The sequence below is a fragment of the Nicotiana tabacum genome, chromosome 7 (genome assembly GCF_000715075.1).
Source record: "Nicotiana tabacum cultivar K326 chromosome 7, ASM71507v2, whole genome shotgun sequence".
NCBI classification, from domain to species: domain Eukaryota; kingdom Viridiplantae; phylum Streptophyta; class Magnoliopsida; order Solanales; family Solanaceae; genus Nicotiana; species Nicotiana tabacum.
The window spans coordinates 147,661,683-147,682,929 of record NC_134086.1 but is presented as its reverse complement, the minus strand read 5'-3'; the positions used below and the strand labels follow the sequence as shown (position 1 = coordinate 147,682,929).

At 37.1% G+C, this 21,247-nt stretch overlaps 1 protein-coding gene across 2 annotated transcripts; it reads right to left on the bottom strand.

The window, feature by feature from the left end:
• Positions 1-343: 343 nt before the first annotated feature.
• Positions 344-10,565, bottom strand: LOC107760326 (uncharacterized). 2 transcript variants are annotated; one of them, XM_016578360.2, is made up of 9 exons: positions 9,602-10,565; positions 8,579-8,767; positions 6,359-6,451; positions 6,013-6,195; positions 5,812-5,914; positions 5,534-5,719; positions 2,488-4,940; positions 1,308-1,903; positions 344-929 (listed from the first exon to the last, which is right to left on the bottom strand). In XM_016578360.2, exons 1-9 carry the CDS (start codon positions 9,827-9,829, stop codon positions 920-922), a joined length of 4,041 nt encoding a protein of 1,346 aa, XP_016433846.1. In that variant the 5' UTR covers positions 9,830-10,565; the 3' UTR covers positions 344-919. The 2 variants fall into 2 exon arrangements, with proteins under 2 accessions (XP_016433846.1, XP_016433847.1); XM_016578361.2 differs by having other exon boundaries at positions 1,308-1,900; positions 9,602-10,524.
• Between the last annotated feature and the right edge of the window lie 10,682 nt (positions 10,566-21,247).

The window sequence follows — 21,247 nt, the reverse complement described above, 5'->3', positions numbered from 1 at the left end:
AACGTGGATAAAAAGAGAGCAGTAACCTCCAAAATTTATCCCTTCCTGTTATATGCACAATTAAGCTGCCTTGCGTCTTAATAATATTCACAATAAAATTTACTTTATGTATTTTGATTTAACATAGAAATTAAAAGTTTTAGTTATCTTAGAATTTATTTCTAATTCTGTAACAAGGCTTTGCCTCTGCTGAAATTTAAACGCGTGGTATATTCCAGTTTCATTGATGTTAGCTGTGTGCTTTGTAGAAGCAATAATATGACATGATCCTTCCACCATTGCATGAACCAAAAGAAAATTTACTGATGCGCAGAAGCGCCTTGAGTAGTAGCACAGCAGATGAAACATCATGTTTGTAAAGGATTCTAAATTCTTTGTGACCCACAGTCACATCACTACACTGTAAATATTCTGCTTAAGCTGAAGCTAGTACAAGTTCAGTTTTCGACAAAATCTTACTACATTCTATTGAAAATGAATTTTTTTAAATGGTAACACTACTATAACAAGTTTAAAAACTCTAAATTCTTGGAAGAGTTTCTACTTCAATGAGATTACAATATGCTAATCTCTACAAGAACAGAACCAAACCTATATCTCTTCTCCATCCAACCACCTGCACCTTATGTTTTGAAGAGGGTTGCTGCAGCTAAACAAAGATTCCAGAACTAACATACAAAACTAGGAACTGAAGGACCAGACGTGACCACTTTCTAGCAAAATCTGAAGAGTAATTTCTCAAGGTCTGGTCTTCATTGCAAAACTAAAGCGAGGATGTGACTGACTGGTAACGGGCCAGTCCCTCACCATTGTTTCTTCCATCACCAAATCACTGTCTTCCTCCACCTTAATATTAAAGGATTGAAGAATTTGTACCGATAAACGATAATTTCTTCCAGCCACTTATCTGGCAAATTACTTAAATCCTCCTGTTCAGAATATGAATTGGAAAGTCAGAAATTGCCATCACCAAAAAGAAAATGAAAAGAAATTGGCAATGAATGATAGATACAGCCATAATATGAAATAATCTATTCAGAAAACTCTACTTAATACTTCTCACATGCTCCAGTACAAAGTACTCCGCCCCCACCCCCCAAAACAGGATTTATTCGGATATGTTTCATTTCAGGACTTTGAAAAAAGTTCCATATGGAAAGGATGTAAGTTAGACTCTTCAAGAGAGTGATATGCCAATTAGAGACTAGACTGCAACACCAGCTCAGTTTCACAAGTAACTGTGAATTGAACAAATGCACCAGAGTCATGATTTCGAAAATTCCCCTGAAAGTAAACATAAATATTACCTTTGATGATGAGGTGAAGATGGCTGATCTGGAGAAGAGCGTTGCCCAGAAACTGCATGAAATCTCTGTTCCTCGAATGCTCCCCGTTGTCGACTTACCTCACCTGGCTGAGGTTGTTCATTTACACCTGAGAATCCTACTGGACCCAGAGACCCAAACTCAAGCTGTTCTCCATGTGAACCATAACTGGCATTGTCGTCAAATGGATAAAGCATTACAAAAGGGGATCCACCAGGTCCATTTGAAGTCACTCCACTTGGGTTCATTGCTGTTAAAGGATACATGCCGTATGCTGCATTAGGAGGGCCACTGTGGCTTGAGTTTCCAGGCAATGGACCATTTTGGGACAGATAAGAAGGAATGGAGTCATGTCTATGTGAGCTCCATGATCTGTCTGCCCGGCTATCACCGGATGCCAACCGATCCACTCTTGAGTTTGATTTCTCAGATTGGCTGCGGTTATAATTGCGCCCAGCAGCACGAGATTTTGAATTCATATTCCAATTCCCCTCTCTGTCCACATGGCTATCGTTTCTCTCATAGCTGTAATTGCCCCTTCTTGTACTAGATGAGTGCCGATCCCTAGCTGACACCTTCTGAAGCAACATCAAATTGCAAGGTAAAATATCAATTTGAAATGATAGTACCAAGTCTCAATCACAAAACACTTTGTACAGAATAGAAGAGTTTTACACGAAATCAAGCTTCCTAATGGAAAGACAGGCAAGACAATCAGTATGTGAGCTTCATGGACATAATATAGGTAAGATCTTACTTAACCATCCTCAGCATCAATTTAAAAGCATGGAAAAGCAAAGCAGAATAGTAATTCTACTTTTCACAAACATCTCTAGTGGAACTAGTGAAGAGGATAATGCTGTCTCCCACTAAAAAAAGAGGTATCTGAGCAACCATTTTTTATCCTAATGGTCGAACATTTATGTGAAAAGGGCAGAATGAAAACATCGGATTGCATCAACAAATCTATTAATCACATTCAGCACGATGAGAACATGACGATTAGTTAAGAAACAAGAAGAGAGATGTGCATGAATATTTTAATTTGAAAACAAAAGATTCTCTACAATATCCACCTAATACTATCTATTAAAGATAGATAAAAAGAGGCAGAGATATAAAATTTAATGATGCACAGTTTGATGAGTCAACTACTACTTACAGGATTTGGCAGGTACGTCCCAGTCCCGCTACGGAATCTTGGTATCTCATCAACATACCGTTGAAACATATTAGGAGGTCTGTTAGAAACAGACTGAAGTGGTGCAACGGGCAATATGCGAGGACCATAGCTCATCAACTGAGTAAAGAGGTTCATGTTGGCTGAATGAGGTCTTCCAGGACCATCCCACGGGAAACGACCTTGTAAATATACAGGGGGTACCATTACTGGAGAAGGGTAAACAAGTGGTCCAGGATGTCTAGGGTTTTGGCAAAACCTTCCATATTGCAAATTTTGAAAATGACTAGCAAAGTCACTGTTAAGTATATCGGACTTGTGTTCACCAGGCCCCTCCATAGAAGTGGGGCCCCTAAAAGAGCTGGATGGAGTTAAATCTTCGGAGTGGTCAAGTCCCTCAGATGTATCAAAGTTCTGACCTGAATCACTATGATCTAGGCATTCTTCTCCTCCTAAATGGCTTGTTGAAGAATCAGGAGTTCCTGCCTCAGGTGGAATATTATATATTGGAAGCATAGTGAGAAATGGAACTGGTGGCCCAGTGGGATAAAATGCAATAACCCCAGAATTATCACCCATTCTTTGCCGAGAACCAGGCCCAATAAGCATTGGTGCGATGGGTATCATTGGGTCTGATCCACTTGTCTGAGCAACTTCATGTTCAGGCACATGCCTTGCAAGGTGCATGGGAATAACAGATTGAGGTCCTTGACTTCTCTCAGCCATTTCAGTACCCACATTTGACACAGAATTCCAATCCTGATCATCCTCCTCAGCTTGATCTGACACGTGGTCAGACATCATTTTACCTTTTCCATAACCAGTAGTTGGCTCTGTGGCAGCTGCTTTCTTTCCCCACCTTTCCCTTGTTGACTTTGTGCTTTTAGCGGATGACCCATCCCAAGAACTCTCAGAAGAGGTTTTACTTCTCATTGAACTACTATGAGCACTGGACGAGAACCTGGAACTTGCCATCCTTTCTTCAGCATAAGTGTCATTCGCTCTGCTATCCTGAAACTGAATATTATCAGAATGTTCTTCCCTAATTGGCCCACGTTTTTCCTTCATATACTTCTGCTGAGCTCCCAGAGAGTTACCAGAGCCACTAACCCAAGATGAAGGAACAAAGTTAAAACCTGAATGTGCAGATTGTGGCTTAAGATCAGATTGAAGTGTTTCGTAATTTCCATTCTCTGGGTCAAATCCAACACTGGAGCCAGCATCTGGCTCTTGCCAGAAATCATTTTCTGCCTCGCCTGAGTTCATCTCCATAGAACTAAAATTCTCATTATTGCGGTCAATTGGATCTTCAGAAGTCGGATTCAACCCGAGGCCTGGGAAGTACTGGTTGAAATGGGGTGAAATCAAACCATGTGGAAATTGCATGTTCGAAAATGCAGGATCCATAAACGGAATATTAGTGGGAACTCCTGGCATATTTCGTTGATTATAGCCCATAGAAGTCAGAAATGAAGGAGAGATAGGAAAAGGTAACTGAGCTGAAGCCCAATTAAAAGGAAAATGAACTTGACCATTAAATCCATGGATTGAAGTAGATGCCATCATATTCACAAGATCTTGCTCTTCCTGATGCATCCCCTGTGTTCCCCCACCAGTCGACGAGAGCTCTTCATTCAGAACATCGATGCCTGATTCTCGGTGAAAGCTATTTGATCCACCATTGGATTCGGTCCCAAGATCATGACTCTGATGGGATGGAATGTGTCCGACAGATGGCGTGTTATCATTTAGAGTTTGACCACTCTGACCTGCAATATTTGCAGATCCTTGATTCCTCCTCTTATAACTGCTGTCCTGCCTCATCGGAGTGGCTTGCATTTTTGCAGTCTCTGGAGCTCTTCCACGCCTTTCTTGATTGTTATTATCACCATAGGTGTCTGTAAGCTCAGGACTAGACCGCGTCCTGGCAAAAACAAACCTACCCTGGATATCATTCAGTATTTGATCAGAATTTGAATCTCTCTGAATTTTGTCAGCATGTGAAACCTGAGGGGTAGCGGTTTCCTTCTGCAATTGATCAGAAACCCTTGAATTGCTCAAATTGTTGTGGCTCTTTCGGTTTTCAGTACAAGAGGACACAGAAAAATCATTCGTTCTAGAGAAGGATCCAGAAGAATGGCTAACATATTGAGAAGAAGCATTCCGTGGATTGGCTCCCTCCACCTTACTCACCTTTTTTCCACTGGGTTTAACCCTAAAATTCTGAGACTCCGGTACGTCATCTGGTGTTGACAATCTTACGTGTGACAATTCAGCCTCTGGGGCATCAGGCCTTTGGCCACTGCCATGCCTGTCCCAGGTATTCATAAAAAACTGATTTACTTCATAAATTAGATTTTCTTTGGGGCAATCCAGCAATCTTGCCAGCCTTTTGGCACCAAATGCAAACGCACTCCGTATCCTATAAAAGTTACCTGCCAGAGTAATAATCAGACGAAATGAAGTACTAAGAAGAAATGATGTGAAGAACATGCCATAACTAGACCTTTTAAAACCATGGAGTTATTTTCTATTAAGCAGTTGTCATTCAAGGCTGTGCCTTATGAATTTCCCTTACTCAGGCTTTTGCTAGTCAAAGAAATTATAGGTAAGATACTAAACAATTGAATTACTTTCTGTTCTTCTAGGACACCAATCACACATCATGTAAAAAGCAGTGATGGCAGACCCCTTTTTCTGATGGTTAAACCCACCCTCCAAAACCCACTGGCCGAGGAGTCACCAGCCCTTCCCCATTTTGCACCCTAGGTGACTGAAACCCCCAACCTCAAGGTTGTAGGTGTTCTCTAGGTTATCCCTCACTCGTCCGTGGTGGCAGAAATTAAACGTCAGAACCTTCAAACAAGTAAAGAAATTACGGAAAATATTAAGAAGCAACTAATTGTAAGTGACGGCTCATGTTCAAATACCCTCATAAATATGGCCAAGAGTGAACAGAAGTTAATTAAAAAAACGACATCAAAGCTTATATTGACGTAATTAGTGAACAGATCCAAATTTCAAGTACCTTTACTCACACTACGACCAAGGTTGTTGTTTACTCGTAAAGGATCAATCACATTAAAATGTTTAGAGACAAAAGGTAGCCCTTGATTTTCCTGCCCACCAGGAAAAACAGCATACACGGAGCTACAGGCATCAAGAAACAATTTGCTGAGAAGCAATTCTCCACCATCTTTGCGAGGAGGTTCCGCTGTAACATGACGCAAAATTAAGCCATCAAATTAACTCAAGCCAAACTACAGGAAATCAAAAATACTAGATGACCCTACACATGTGCATTACCAGCAACATCAGGAAGTGAACTAATAGCCACAGGACCCCATAAACTAACACAAAAGTTGTCCCAATCAAAGTTGCTGAAGAACTCCAAGAAGCGGAAAAGGACCTATCAGTATGAATTGTAAACATTAAAGAGCAAGAAATAAAATCCGTAAAACAAAAAAATAAAGAGGAAAAAATAAACATCAGTTAAAAGTTAGTCACCTCAAGTGGCCCGGAAAAGGAATTGTTGAACACATGAAATATGTAAAGAACTAAGGTTTCCAAGGCATAAGTTGAAATGAGACCATGATGAGCACCCAGTATACGGCTCTCATAATAACACCATGCCTTAATCAAGATAATGCTGCGCTTGAATAAATGATTCTGGTTTATCAGGTGATCAACCTACAAATAACAAACAAGTACAGTAAAGAGTTCATGCTCCTTTAGAACTCTTTATTTCTTCACTAGTTCCGTTTTAGGAAAAGTAATTACTTAGCACAGCATGTAAACTCTATGGTTGTATCATCAAACAGCAGATTTTGTAATAGCATAAGAAACTACACACCTCCTCCAGGAAGCAAAGGGTACATAGACCCCCTAGCTGATTGAAAGATATGTCAACCACGATATTTTCAACTAAGCATTTTATTAATTTCACCTGCAGTCAAAAAAAAAAAAAAGAACAATGAGAGGGATTCATTGACAACAGAATCACCAAGGCGCCGGTGCAAATAAAGAGTAACTACAGAAAATTCAACTACATAACCAAGTAAGCACAATTAGCATCTGCTATCCTTACTAAGCTATCCAAGTAGAAAAAGATGATTGATTATTCATCTTGAAGTATCAGCGTTCTTTCTTTCCTTTTTTCTGAAACAGATATATTAGCTACAAACTTAAATTACAATTTATTTATTTTTGACAAGTTACAAACTTAAATTACATCCCCTTCATCTCCCAACTCCACTCAACACTATAATCTCTTAGTGCCCATGATTGTCCCAAATACTAGTGGAACTGGAGGATGTACCTCACAACTTGTGAAAAGTCTATGCAATGAACATACTCCAACTAGATAAGTCTTAAAAGATTCTATATGTAGCTTCAGGAGCTCTGATAATAACATAGCTAAGTATCACTACATCTGATTGATAAGATCCACACCGGAAGGGTCAAGTAACTGCAGAAAAAGACCAAAGAGGGTTTCTACAGAGAACTTATACACCCATTTCTCAGTTCCTGATAGATAGTCGGACAGAACAAGGGGAGAGAAAAATGTCTGTGTCTAAGCACTAAAACAATTTTACATTGTTGTGAAGTCAACTGTAATCATTCCTAAAAGCAAGGACAATAGAATTAAGAACGCATAAAAAGTATTACATTTATTGACCTTGGGAACGGGCATTACGACAAATCTAACTATAGACGTAAAACTATATAGATGATGAAATTCCCTAAGTTCTTAATATACTTAGTGTGGGGAATGAAAAATGCAAACAGGATATATCATGATACCAATATAACTCCAATTATATATCCGAAGAAGGTAGACTAAGCGGAAAGGATGCATATTAAATGCCAGATGCAACATTGATTCATTCAATAAATAGGAGCATTGGGAAGAACACTTTAAACGGATGATTTTGCAGAAGCTATTGTGGTGCTTAACAAACATGAAATATCAGACAGAAGTCGATTCAGTTTTTTTACTGGCACGCAATCTCATAAATAAATTACTCTTGAAATTGAAACACATAATCCCAAAGGGTCCTAAATCAACGAGAGCAAATGTTAATATCTGATTCTATGATATCTTCGTATAAAAGCATTGAGAAAGAAACTTAATATAGCATTGACACAGTTTCTAGAATACTACAATTCTGCTCTGACAATTACAGTAAAAGACAATCATACTTTTAATGTTCGTATGAGATGTTCCTTTAATGCTAATTAGGATCTAGTCTCAAGCAAATATGAGAGAAATGTTTCATTACTTTTGCAACTCCAAAAAAGGGTTCAAATGAGTGTCACATATTTTCATAGGAATAGTTCCTTCTATTTTTTTACAAGGCTGGAATAGTTCCTACCATATTAATTAAAAACAAAACAACAGATGGTAAGTAATCTCAAATAGATATGGTAACACAATTTTTCATTACACAATTTTTGATGAAGAATTTTTCGTTACACAATTTTTGATGAAGAGTTTTTCGTTACACAATTATCAAAGAAGAACCACAAATCTTGATAGTTGCACAGAGAAATCTTCTGCTAAAGTGACCATAACAACAAGACAAAACCATTGCATCAACCATAAAAATAAGAAACTAGACAGTGCATGCTTTCTTGCATCCAAATGAAAAGAAAAGAAATTCTCTGAAAAGCCAAATGGAAAGAGAAGTTTCAAAAAATTGATCCAAAAAATAGTCACAAAAGTTTAATTTGTTTCAGTAGGGAAGCTCCATAACTTTATACCATCCTAGATTAGAATCCCAAAAACAAGGGACAAGTGAAATTCAAGTCCCAAATATAACCAGCAAAAGATGCTCATGGTACCATCTAGTTTTCCGAATTAAAAAATACCCGAACAGCACTCCTTTTAACTAAAAGATATTCCTAAAACATTCTCCATCCTATCAGATGCCACAAGTTGCCAAATTCCAATTACCTCCTAAAGAAAGCTAGCCAGAAAACTACCTACTCTCTCTAATAGGCATCAATGCAGAAGATTAAGAATATGTGCATGCAAATCCCAAAGAAAAGGGGGTTTATGAAAAGGACTTACTTCTGCCTGAATGTACTGGACCTCCTTGACGTGAAATTCAGCATTTTCATTTTTCTCCTCTTTCTCCAGCATATCACGAACCTGATGAGCCCATGTATCTTTTAAACTCTGGTTATTACTGAAGGCAGTTAAATCAATGTCCCCATCAGGAAGATAAGTCTTCAAAGGTACTGAGCCGAATGTAAAAACCTGGAAAACCAGAAGTGGTTAAAAGAAATTTACAAGCAAAACGCCAAAAGATGAGACAAAACATAAACAAGGCTGGAACTTTTTTTGTGTTCAGATGAGAAGGTAGAACAAAGTCCTATATGGCAACTCCAAGTAACCACTTCCATTGTGAAGGAAGACTTGCAACCGGATAAAAAAAAAATAGAATAGTAAAATGTAGAAGTCATGCACGCATATCTTGAAGACTCATTTCACCCAGTAAATTCATTATCTTTACTGGTATCTGACATAGAACAAAGTTTTTTGACATATCAAACGCTATGTGCGTATGAGAACGACGACTCCACTCTTTAAGGAAAGATTGATTGTGAGGCAATAGTTTGAACCACCAAAGAATATCGCCAGTCCACCTTGTACTCTCTTCACCCACCTCCACCACATACCCACACTCTACATTCTCTTCCATCCCACTTCAGAACTCACTGGCCTTCATTATCCTCAACTATTTCTATCCAACTATTGTATCTAATCCGCTCCCTTTACTTCTGGAAATAAAAGAAAAATAGAAATCTGCACTTCATAGTAATATTACCTATTACACGAAAATCCAAACTTTTAACCAAATCTCTAACTTACTCTGCTGTTTCATATTCAATAATGAGCTCCAGAATGCAGAATAAAGATCACTAAAGTTTACAGTGCAAACTAAAGTTCCTAATGCATTTAGAACAAGCAAATTCATTGGTCCTTCTTCATAGAAGTAAGTAACTCATATCACAGGGGAGTAGCAAAACTTCACATACCATAACAACAGATAAATCCAACAATGTTACAATAACTATAATTCAAGACAACCTGACATGGGAAACATTTCATGATGAGGCGCTGCACGTAATCAGCAACAGCATTTCTGCGCTCCTCAGATGGTTGGTTAGGCTGAATGCAGGCAATGAGCTCAGCAGTTCTTTCCTCAGCCTTTGACCATCTCTCAGAGTCAAGGACTCCGATCACCGGTCCTGCATCGGGCACTAGCCCATTCGGCAATAGCCCACTTGGCTCTGCCCATTCCTCATGTTCTCCCATACAAGAACTACTTGTTTAACCTCACTACAAATTGTTCCAACAAAAATCCAACCTTTTCTCCCCACAAAGCTAAACTAGCAACCCCTCTATCAAGTATCTCATACAAAAGCTAAATCTGAATTACAAATAAAACCCCCAAGAAAGCAGTCAACAATATGGTTAATAGATTAATAAAAGCAAGGCTAATTCTTCAATTGCACAACCATAAAATGACCAAAAAGGGTGTTAATAGCACTTGGTAGTTTTTATATACTCCTATATATCAACCCCCCAAAAAAAAACACCTTTGCTCAACAATTTAAAAAAAAATTAAAACAAAAAGAACCCTAAAGGGAAGGTCTGAGAGGAATAATTGATCAAGGGATTAAACTGGAAAAGGAAACCCTAAAATAGAAAATCAAATAAGCCCTGAGATACAACAAAAATGACGAATCCACAACTTTTCTTGATTTTCTAACAGATAAAGATGGAATTTTTCAATCCCAAAATAGAAAAATAGAAAAGAAAAGAAAATAGGGAAAAAAGGAAAATGTGTTTTTCTGGAAAGGAGAAAGGGAAGCGTAGAGAGGTGTGTGTGTGTGTGGGAATGGGAAGCACAGATTAAAGTGTGTGTCTATGTGTGAGAGAGAAAATTGGAATTCAGGAAAGAGAGAGGAATTGGTTTTGACGCTTTGAGTTTTGAGGATGTTGGCCTCGTAGAAAAATAGGAGGAAGAGAGATTTGTTTTTCTTTTCTTTTTTGTTGGTCCTTTTTTGGCCCCTTTTTATCCTTCTTCTCTGTTATTTGGGGATGTTCTAATTCTAATCTAATACTATCTTATAATCAAATGAAAGGGATGGGTCTTTAAACTTTGATTATTTTAAAAATCACAAAAAACATTTGTTGGTATAATTAGCCCTCTTATAAGTTTCGCTCCAAAGAACTTAACACATAAAATTTTAGATAAATAATATTCGCACTTTTCGTAAAAAAAAATTTAAGAGAATGAGGTATGGGGGCAGACATGAGTTTTATTAATTTATTACCTTTTCAATTTCAATGATATATCACAATTTGAATCTTGTGAATCTTCTCTCTTTTGGTATCTTATTAATAATAATACAAAAAAATTATACTAGTACTTATTATTGTGGGAAGGAAAATATCAAAAGTGCATGTACACGCTATGCATTTTGGGCCAACCATCTAAGCAGTGTGCCCTAGCTGTAGGTCTTGGCGTTGGGCCTTAGGCCTAACCAAACCCTGATCAATTTCTTTTAATATTGTTTTCTGTTCTTTTAACTATTTATTTAAATTTAATAATATTACTTTATTTTATGAAGGTGCAGTTTCTTCCATTTTCTTGATTTTATCGCTCCCTTGTATTAGCATACGCTTTATGATATGTCTTTTGCCTTAATATCTTTGTGTATTTCCTTTCTCTTCATAAAATATAATGTGTGTTCATTGATGTGTTGTTAATTTTTAACTCCTTATCACTACTTTCTGATGTACATTTTCATGACATCTTTTGCCTTCATCTCTTATTGTGTTATCCCCTTTTCTCTTTATTATGTTTAAAATTATGGACATCTAAATTGTCAAGTGTTTTTTCTTATTTAATTAATATGTTAATTTTATATTAAAATATTGACTTTTAAATCTATTAATGTGTTTACATCAATTGATATCATGTGTTCTGTCTATTTAAAATTTTATGTGCGTGTATTATTGGACTAAAACGGTGCAAAGATACTTTTAACATGGTGTAATATTGTCCGTCTTGGGCCAAGCCTACTTGATTTTTCCCAAAAGACCTCACACCATTAAGAGTATCCAACTCCTTATAAGTAGAATCTTTTTGTTTTCTACTTTCCATGTGGAACTTTGTTCACACATCTCTTGAGTATTTACGGTCACCGAAGTACGGGTAAATGTCGTAGACGGGCAAAGGCACTAAGCCGGACCCACGCCACACTCCGTCATCTCCATAGTCACGTCAAACCATTGGCTCAGTACCAGTTATTGGAGTAAAACGGCCCAAAGATACTCTTATAACATGGTGTGATATTGTCCGTTTGGGCCAAACCCACTCGGTTTTTCCTAAAAGGCCTCCCACTATTAAAAGTATCCAACTTCTTATAAGTAGCTTTTTTTTTGTTTTCTTCTTTTCATGTGAGACTTTATTCACACATGTATTTGAAAATAAGTAGCCTTGTATATTAAGTCAATATTATTAAAAGTTCAGAATCGATTCTAGCGGTGGATATCTATTAAAATTGTCCTTGGTAGTGCTATGCATTGTTGTGCATTTTTCCTACCATTGAATCATTACGCGTTCCACCTGTTTTAATCTATGTGTAGGCTAAGTATGCTTGGTAACACAGAGTTGACATATGACGCGAAAAGAAGAAAAACTAGTTATTATCGATGGATGATGGTTAATATGATAAATGCTAGCATGTTGAACGCCAAATGGTTTTCTTGTAATTGTTTAAAAAAATTAATTTACATTTCAGGGTTATCAACATTAGAAGAAAGGACCATATATAGAGGTAGGTGGTAAACAACAAGTTATCATAGGGGACGGACGTAGTCCATCGGTTAGGGATTGTTTGAACCCATAACTTCTGCCGCGCCCCCCTTTTTCCCCTTCCAGCGGAGAGGAGTTCGGGTTTCGATACTCATGGGGTGTGATGACTCATTTCCTTTTGGGAATTGGGTGTTTGAAGAGTCGCCACCTAACGATTTTTAAGGTGAGTTACGACACCTGTAAGGTTCAACTACAGCTATGTTTGATAACTAGAGATAGGGTAAGGGCTTGAAATTATCCTAAGGGGAAGGTATTAGGCACCCCTCAGGATCCACTAGTGTGGTTCCCGACCAGACAGTTTTTTGTGAATTTGTGCAATTAGCAAATAAACAAGTAAGGCTCAAATAAGAAAGGATTTAAGTTTAAATGCACAAGTGTTTGGAAACAATTATTGAAAGGCTGGATTTTGAAAGAGTTATAGTCTAAGCATACTTATAAAAATAAAAGGGGTGTCCTAGGTTTGTTTGTAATATGGATCACATCAATACAATACTCGACATGACACTCCTCAAAAGAGGGGATACACGTGGTATTAGCGCATCGGTCATCATATTCATATCTACCCTTTCCTGCCCCGTTAAGGTAGTTAAAGCAAGGGTTGGTCTCGACTCTTATTGCATGTCGTTACCCGTCCCTTCTTATCAGTCCCGGAGGAATTTAGGACTACTATTCCTATAAGGAGGGGGTTCTAGACAGACCCTCAGGTTTAAAGGCAAAATACTAAGGTGACATACAAAAACATATAAGACTGCAATTAAGGGGGGGGGGCATATAAGCAAGTAGAAGGCTCAGTTATACCTCCACAAAGAATGCACATAGACAGCACGACTTATACAGAGTTAAGGTCTGAATTTAAAATCCTAAGCATGGTGTTTAAGTCAGAACCAGATTCATTATATAACTCAGAAAAGAAGTCTGAATCAGGCCTGCCTGCTGGTTGTAGCAGTTAATAATTAAACAAAGGCAGTTCCAGTTTTATTCAGGTTATTACCTAGGGCTTGCCTAGGCGTAAAACAATGCAGTAGTTGTTCCGAATCATTAAGACGGTTTTTTATTACCTAAAAAACATGATATTCTAGGTGTTCAGCACATAGCATTATTGCCAGTTGATTGTAAAAATTGAGTAAAATTATTTTATTCCTTTTTGTGCATTCATATTTAGCCTAAGCATGCTTAAGCGAATATAAAATGAAATCCTAAAGACATGATATCTAATGTACAGAGATGCAGAATGATACAGAATCCTAAGCAGGATTTCTATATGCACAAATACTACAGCATTTAAACATGATTTCCAGGATATGCAGAAATGATATGTTTGTTAGTGTTGTTTAAGCCTAAAACAGGATTTCTAAGTGTGCATAGCAGTAAGAACATGATCACAGAAACACCGGTTATTAACACAATTAACGCAGGATTTTATAAGTGATATGATAGTAAAATGGACATGCTGAAAACACTAAGCGTAAGTCCTAGGGAACATGATCTCTAATGCATGAAATGAGTCCTAAGCATGGTTGCGCAAGTAGGAATATAAACCTAATAACATATTTTCTACCCTTTTTGATAGCTAGAGCATGGATAGTCACCCCTTCCCTTTCCACTATCCATCCTCATAATTATTTACAAATTATTAAAGACCGAATGATTGAACTACATAATGTAAGCACGTGATTTTTGACCCTCCCCGAGAATTTTCACATTTTTAGCGTGAATATGTGAAATTGGGTCTAATATAGCCATTTTAACTATTTTTACTTTATTTCGGTGCAAAAAGAAAATTTCAAAATATATATATAAATTTTAGTTTATGTATTTCTCATAAACTTGAAAAATACAAAAATTGTACTTTATTTTGGTACTTTATATAAATTCGAAAATTACAAAAAAATATAATTCTATTAATGTTTTGTAGTCGTATTTAATTTTGGAAAAATAAAAAAAAATATTACTTTACATTTTTGTCTTTATTAAAAAACGAAAATTACAAAAAAGATAGTTTTATTAATATTCTATAGTCATTTTAACTTTGAAAAATACAAAAAAAATATTACTTCATATTTTATCTTAATATTTAAAAACGAAAATTACAAAAAATAGTTTTATTAATATTTTGTAGCTACTTTAAATCTTGAAAAAATATTTAAAAAAGATATAGTTTTGTTTAAATACTAGTCTTATTTTTGGTAGTTATTTTGTTTACATATGACTAGTTAAGCAACGTTTTCCTATTTCTCGGGTCCGGGCAAAAGAATAATATTCGGGTTCAAACTACCCGGTTTTAGGCCTAATTTTCGGACCTAGCCCATAATAAACCGTGTCCAGGACACGTGGGGAACCCCATCACGCGTGGGGGACATATGCCTCGAACCCCACCACGCGTGGGGCTCATTTTGATGGGCATTGTATTACAAAAACACGGAAAACACATTTTTAAAGGATTTGGGAAAAATTTGGACGGGGACCACTGTTCCTCTTTCTTCTTCAAAAAGAAGAAGAAGAAGCAAATACCCAGCGAAAAAACCCTACGGAAAAACCAGTCCAAACCCTCTGTCTCACCACCGTCCAAGGACCATCGCCCAAACACCATTAACGACCTCACGACCACCACAAAACCATCACCAAACACCACCCCGTCATCCTCCTCAACGCCTAACAAACCCTACTGTAAAACCAACAAAAAACGGGACCAAACGAGTTCCCTCCATCCCTTCCGACACCCTCACGGACCAACTCCTCCATCGACACCATCACCGGACCCCTAGCCATCGTCTTCTTCTTCAACTCACCGAACGACCCATCCAGCCCCGTCGCTGCTTCGCTCGTCGTCCTCCTCGCACCACCATCTCGTCCGAACACCCACTTCCTCTCCGTCACAACACAACCAGCACGACCCAGCTTCCATCCAAGCAGCAACTGTTGTTGCTTCGTCGCAACCCGTAGTCCACCATTGCTGCTGCACCACTGCCCAAACCACCAGCCAAACGACCCTCCATAGCCTCCTCCTTCCTCACATCCAAACGACCCCTTTTGTTGCATTTGTCGAACCAGTTGTTGCGTCAAAATATACAGCAGCAACCAACAATCTCAGGTCAGACTTGGTCCGAGTTGCCTGTTTCCGTCGAGGTCGTCTTTGTTCGTCGAGGTCCGGCGCGTCGAGTTTGTTCATTGAAGTCGATGTTGAGGTTTGGTCCATGGCTCTATGCATTTCTGTTTATTCAGGTTAGTAAGCCTCGATGTATTGGATTAAAGAAATTTTACGTTCAATGTTTGAAGTTGCAATATATCAATTGATATGATAATTTTATGCTTATGTTTCGCCGTATGCATTTTAGTTCATTTTTGTGTTATGTTATTATTGTTTACTTGACGTCATTTGATTTAGTTGTATTAGTAGTCCTAGGACACAGTTTGACGTTGATTCGCTCGTCCCTTCATTGTCTTAGTTTGTTTGGACAAGATCAGTATTAGTACCTGTTGTTACTACGCCCGAAACACTCGTTCACTAAACTCATTTTGTTAATTTTTGACAAGTTATGAGATTTTAGTTGTAAAAAGTCGTAAGGTTTAGTAATGTTAAAGGCGTAAAAATGACATCCTTTTTAAAAAAATAAAAGATAAAAAAATAAAAAGGGTAAACAAAAACAAATAAATAAATAAACAAAAAAAACGAGACTAGCTTCGCAAAAAAATAAAAAGGGACAAATTGCGGGGCCCTCACAAAATATATGTATTAAATACTTAGATTCCGGGATGGGCCGTTTAACAAATTTCACGGCCCTCCCCAAAAATAATAATGCGCTAGTTGCTTTAGGCGCGCCTTTAATAATGTTATCCCCCTAAACTCGGGTGCACATTTATGTGACCCAAATCCAAATCTCAACGAAATCGAAATATGTCTCTAATCACGGGTGCATTGATTGTGACGTGGTTTGAGATGCATTTCCATGACGTTGCAAATTCCTTTAAATAAATAGAATGAGACGAGCCTCGACAAACAAAAATGCAAATTGCGGGGCCCTCAGTAAATACTTGTTTTAAATTTACTTAGACTACAGGAGGGCCGCTCAGCGAATTTCACGGCCTCCGCAAAATAATAACGCGATAGTCTCTTTAGGCGCGTGTTTAATAATTTACTTTCTTAAGCTCGGGTGTGCATTTCATGCGACCCAAATCCAAATCTCAAAACATCAAATAAAATGCGTTCCGGATTGTGGGTGCATTTCATGTGACGCAGTCCAAAGATGTGTTTTAAGCGATGTTCACATTCTTGTAAAAACAATAATAATAATAAAGCGGTCAAAAGTTACAATTTGCACATAAGTTCATACTTGTATAAAATCAGATAATCAAGCCGAATATAACAATTGAGCGACCGTGCTAGAACCACGGAACTCGGGAATGCCTAACACCTTCTCCCGGGTTAACAGAATTCCTTATCCGGATTTCTGGTACGCAGACTATAATATAGAGTCATTATTTTCCTCGATTCGGGATTAAAATTGGTGACTTGGGACACCCTAAATCTCCCAAGTGGCGACTCTGAAATAAAGAAACAAATCCCGTTTCGATTGTCCTTTAATTGGAAAAAACTCCCTCGCGCCCCCGCGGGTGCGGAAAAAGGAGGTGTGACACATAAGAAATGCAAAAATAAGAAGTTACAACTATAGGGAGCCTGATTCTGACTTCCTCTCTGAGTTATGTAATAAACCACTTCAATTCCAATGTTGTTCCAAAAAAACCTTTCTCATGTCTGGGTGTGTCAGAGTTCCCGAAAGACCTCAAGGGATCCCGGGCAGTGCTCACACCCAGATTGCATAACCAAGAGTAAGTGCAGTATGGAAGGGCCACCTCTTATGTTTCCAAGTTCAGAGGGAGCTCAAGGGTCCCAAGGCAAGGCTCACACAAGAGGGGCAGAACCTAGTATTCTAAGAGTAAATGTGAGAGTGTTTGACATAGTTTGCAAAAGAGTTTGTGTAAAAAATTGGACTGTCAAATCCATTTTTTGTAAAGCAAAAGATGATTGAAAGCAATAGTAGTAGTAAACAAAACTCAAACCCCCTTAAGGTGGAATCACATACAGAATCAGTAGCCCCACAGGGGGTGCATTAATCTAAAGGGGAAGGGGAAACATAAACACTTGTCTTTAAGCACATGACGCCAACAGGGGTCTGGTTTGGACATGCACAACAATAGCTGATACTGGCATAATCACAAACCAACCAAAAGAACATAAACACATGGAAGGATAGGGGTTTGGGATTCATAAGATAGCAAGTACACAATAAGTGATTGACAAAGTATGCCTTAAATACACACAGGGGGGTGCATTAATTTAAAGGGGAAGGGGAAATATTACAGCATGCAGGTAATGTAACTTAGCATAACCACAAGCAGAAGTAGACCAAAATTGAAAGAAGCTGAAATAAATAAGGAAGCATGTTGTTGTTGGAGCTTTAAAATTAAAGTAGGACATACCAGTCAAAGAAGCAAAATGCAGAAGCGAGTAGAATCCCACAGTCTAGCCTTGGCTTTCAGCCGACTAGACAAGCAGTAGCAGAGAAAGAAGAGAGAGTTTGAGTATTTAAGTGTGTGTTTTAAACTAAATTGTTCGTCTTTAGAGAAGAGAGGGTAGTGTATTTATAGTTTTGAAAATGAGTAGAAAATAAGGTAACAAGTAAAGTTTTAACACAAACATGGAAATAATCACAATCAGAATTAATTAATACAAGTACTTTCCTTTAATCAAGGAATTATTGTTCAAACGGATACTGACAGGAATAATTAAGGAAAGAAAACCAATTTGAGAAAGATTGATTTCTGACCATATTGGGGATGTTAAAAGTATAGAGTAAATAATTGAGTCTAAGTACAAAATATACTTAATTGGGGAAAGGATTCAGCAGGAGTACAACATCACAGCAAATAAAGGAAAGGAATCAATCAACTCAAACAAACGGGTAGAATTAGGGGTTTATAAGAAAACCTTTGCAATCAGTCGTAATTTGAGGAAATCAAGATCAATCAAGAAAGAATCATGATTCTACACTTTACCATATAAATAGAGAAGAATGCACAAGAGTATCAGACATGCAAGGCCAACCATATTGACAAAAGAAGCAACACAAACATACAGTAGCAGTAGGAGTAGGCTAGGACTCAGTAGTAAAAGAACCTACTCGAAGCATGGTAGTTAACAAAGTCAAGTAGTCTCATAAAACCAGAGTGAAAAACCAAACCAACATGTAAGAAGGTCAGAAACAAGTAAAGAACCCTTCAACCTCACAGTAATGAGTGAGGAAAATCTTTTTAAAAAATTAGGGTTTTAACAGAGCTGAGTTAAAAGGGTAAGAACTCAGAATCAGTCAATTTAAACAAAAGAAAAAGGTTTAAACATAAAGAACTCAGTCGAAACACATATACAAAATAAAAGACGGTTTCAGAACCTTAGATAAAACCAAAGATATTTAGGATTTCAACATGCTGAGTCAGGTAGAAGAAAAGCATAAACAAATCGTTTGAACATAGTAAAATCATAAAACAACACTGAAAATTGAAGAAGAGATCTTTTAAAAGAGGTTGAGAAACCCTAATCGTTAAAGACGAAGTGTCGTTTTTTGAAAATATCGGAAAACCTTTAAGGAAAACACTTGAGAGGTTCATAACTTACACAGACCTAAGATAGATCTGAAAGAAAATTGGAAAGCCTTTGAAGTTAGGGTTTCGGAGAACCCAGAAAGATGAGAAAATCTTCGAAAAGTTGCCGATCTAGCCGGAAAAGTCAAGGATCTGACTCGAACAGCCATGGATGGCCAGAAAAAGGCCATGGATAGGAGTTGAGCAAGGATTGGATCAGATATCTTTGAGATCTGTCCATGAAATCACATAAGTGGGCCACCAGGGGATGTAGGAGACAAGTACACGTCTCAAACAACCATGAGAGTCCATGAATTTAGTGGGGTTGAAGGGAATTAGGGTGGATTTGGGTGGCGGCGGCTAGGGTTTGAGTGAAGTTGCAGAGAGACTTGGAGAGTAAGGGGATTCAAGATCAGCGGTTTGGTGAGAAAAATTTAGGTTAGGGTGGTCGTTTGGGTTAAAAAAGGTATGGGTGAACGGTGGCGGTTGATCTAAATAATTAACGGCTTAGATTAAATGGGGTAGGTAGGGATTTGGGTTTGGGTAGGGTTAAAAAGGGTTAGGGTCGAGTTAAATTAAAATTGGGCTGGGGGAATTGGGGTCCAATTTGGGCTAGAATTGAAATACAAAAGGGGCTGTTATTTAAATAGCAAGTTTTTCCCTTTTAATTTATAAAAATAGTAAATAGTTTCTGAAAACTAAATTGAAAGGGCTAAAATGATTTATAACACATAATTAACAATTTAAAAATATCATACCCTATTTTATGAATATAAAACCTAATTAAACCTTAAAAGGGCTAATATTGCAATTATGTGCAATTTAGCTTTAAAAATAATAAATAAAAATATTAAAATATGTAAAAATTAATTTAATCATATTTTGGCATAAATATAAAAATTCAATAGATGAATTATCAAAAATAATAATTTTAAAAATATTATTGGAATTTTATGTATAAAAAGAGAGAAAATAAATCAATTTAAACTTTTAAAAATTATGGAAAAATAATAAAACACTTGGACATGCTTATATATGCATATATATTCTATTTTGAAGTTATTTTATATATTAAAAATATATAGAAAAAAATTGGGTATCAACAACTTCGATACAGAGTCTAGATATATATGTAAAAATCTACTAAAATCTCAATAAATCTTATAACTAACCTAGAATTTTAATAGTATAGTGAGCTTAATACTGAAAATGTTAAAATTTGAACCCATTAAATTTAAATTTTTGATCTGTTGTGGATAACACGATTAAAGTAATTGTTTTTAGTTAAAAATTAGTGTTAGTGGGCAAATCAAGATACTCGCAGTTGTGTTGCTTATGACATGTGTGTGCTTGTGTGACCAAAAAAAATTACTATTCTTCTACCTAGAAGGCAATGAGTTGCCTCCATGAAAAGAATGATCCATTTAATTTCGGAAAAAGATCATAGTTGTCTCTATACTATCAAAAACTAGTCATGTTTATACCCGTTTTTACTTTCGGTCCAAATATATGTCTATCATTAAGAAAGTAGACAAAATCATCCCTAACTCTAACGGTTGTCCATGACTCAGCAATTAAAATGACACGGTGGACTCCATGTCACTATTTATCTCCATCTGTAATAGTAATAAATAACTAAACCCACTAAAATTAATCTTCTCCTTCTCTAACAACATACCACCATTGCTGCAAATTCAAGGTTCTTGTCCTGTTCCACAAATTTATTTCATAAATTTCCATCATTACCAATTAGTGTTCGAACCACCACTTCAGTCGTCTTCCACCAAGAAAATTCCCTACCCTTTCTCCATCTAGAAATCATCAGCAATCACTCATCGAAAATACCCACCAAAAAGTTTCGCTAGAAACCATATCTTTAAACACTACCAATCACTCATTAGAAAATCACCTCTCTTTTCTTCCATCTCTCGCTCCTCTTTACTGGTCATAACTGGCCAATAACACTCCTTTTCCACAAAAAAGAAGTAGAGCTAGATCCATAAGAAAGAAATCCTCTATAAAAGCCCATTTACCAGTAACCTCCTGCTTCTCTTTAAGATTCCACCCAACGGAAAAATCTTTCTTTGCTAAAACAATTCTTTACTATTTGAACATATCAGAACCAGTAAAATATTGACGGAACAATCTTTTTCGCAAACAAAGAAGAATCAATCGGGTGAAAATCATTTCAGAATTTTTGATCTGTTTTG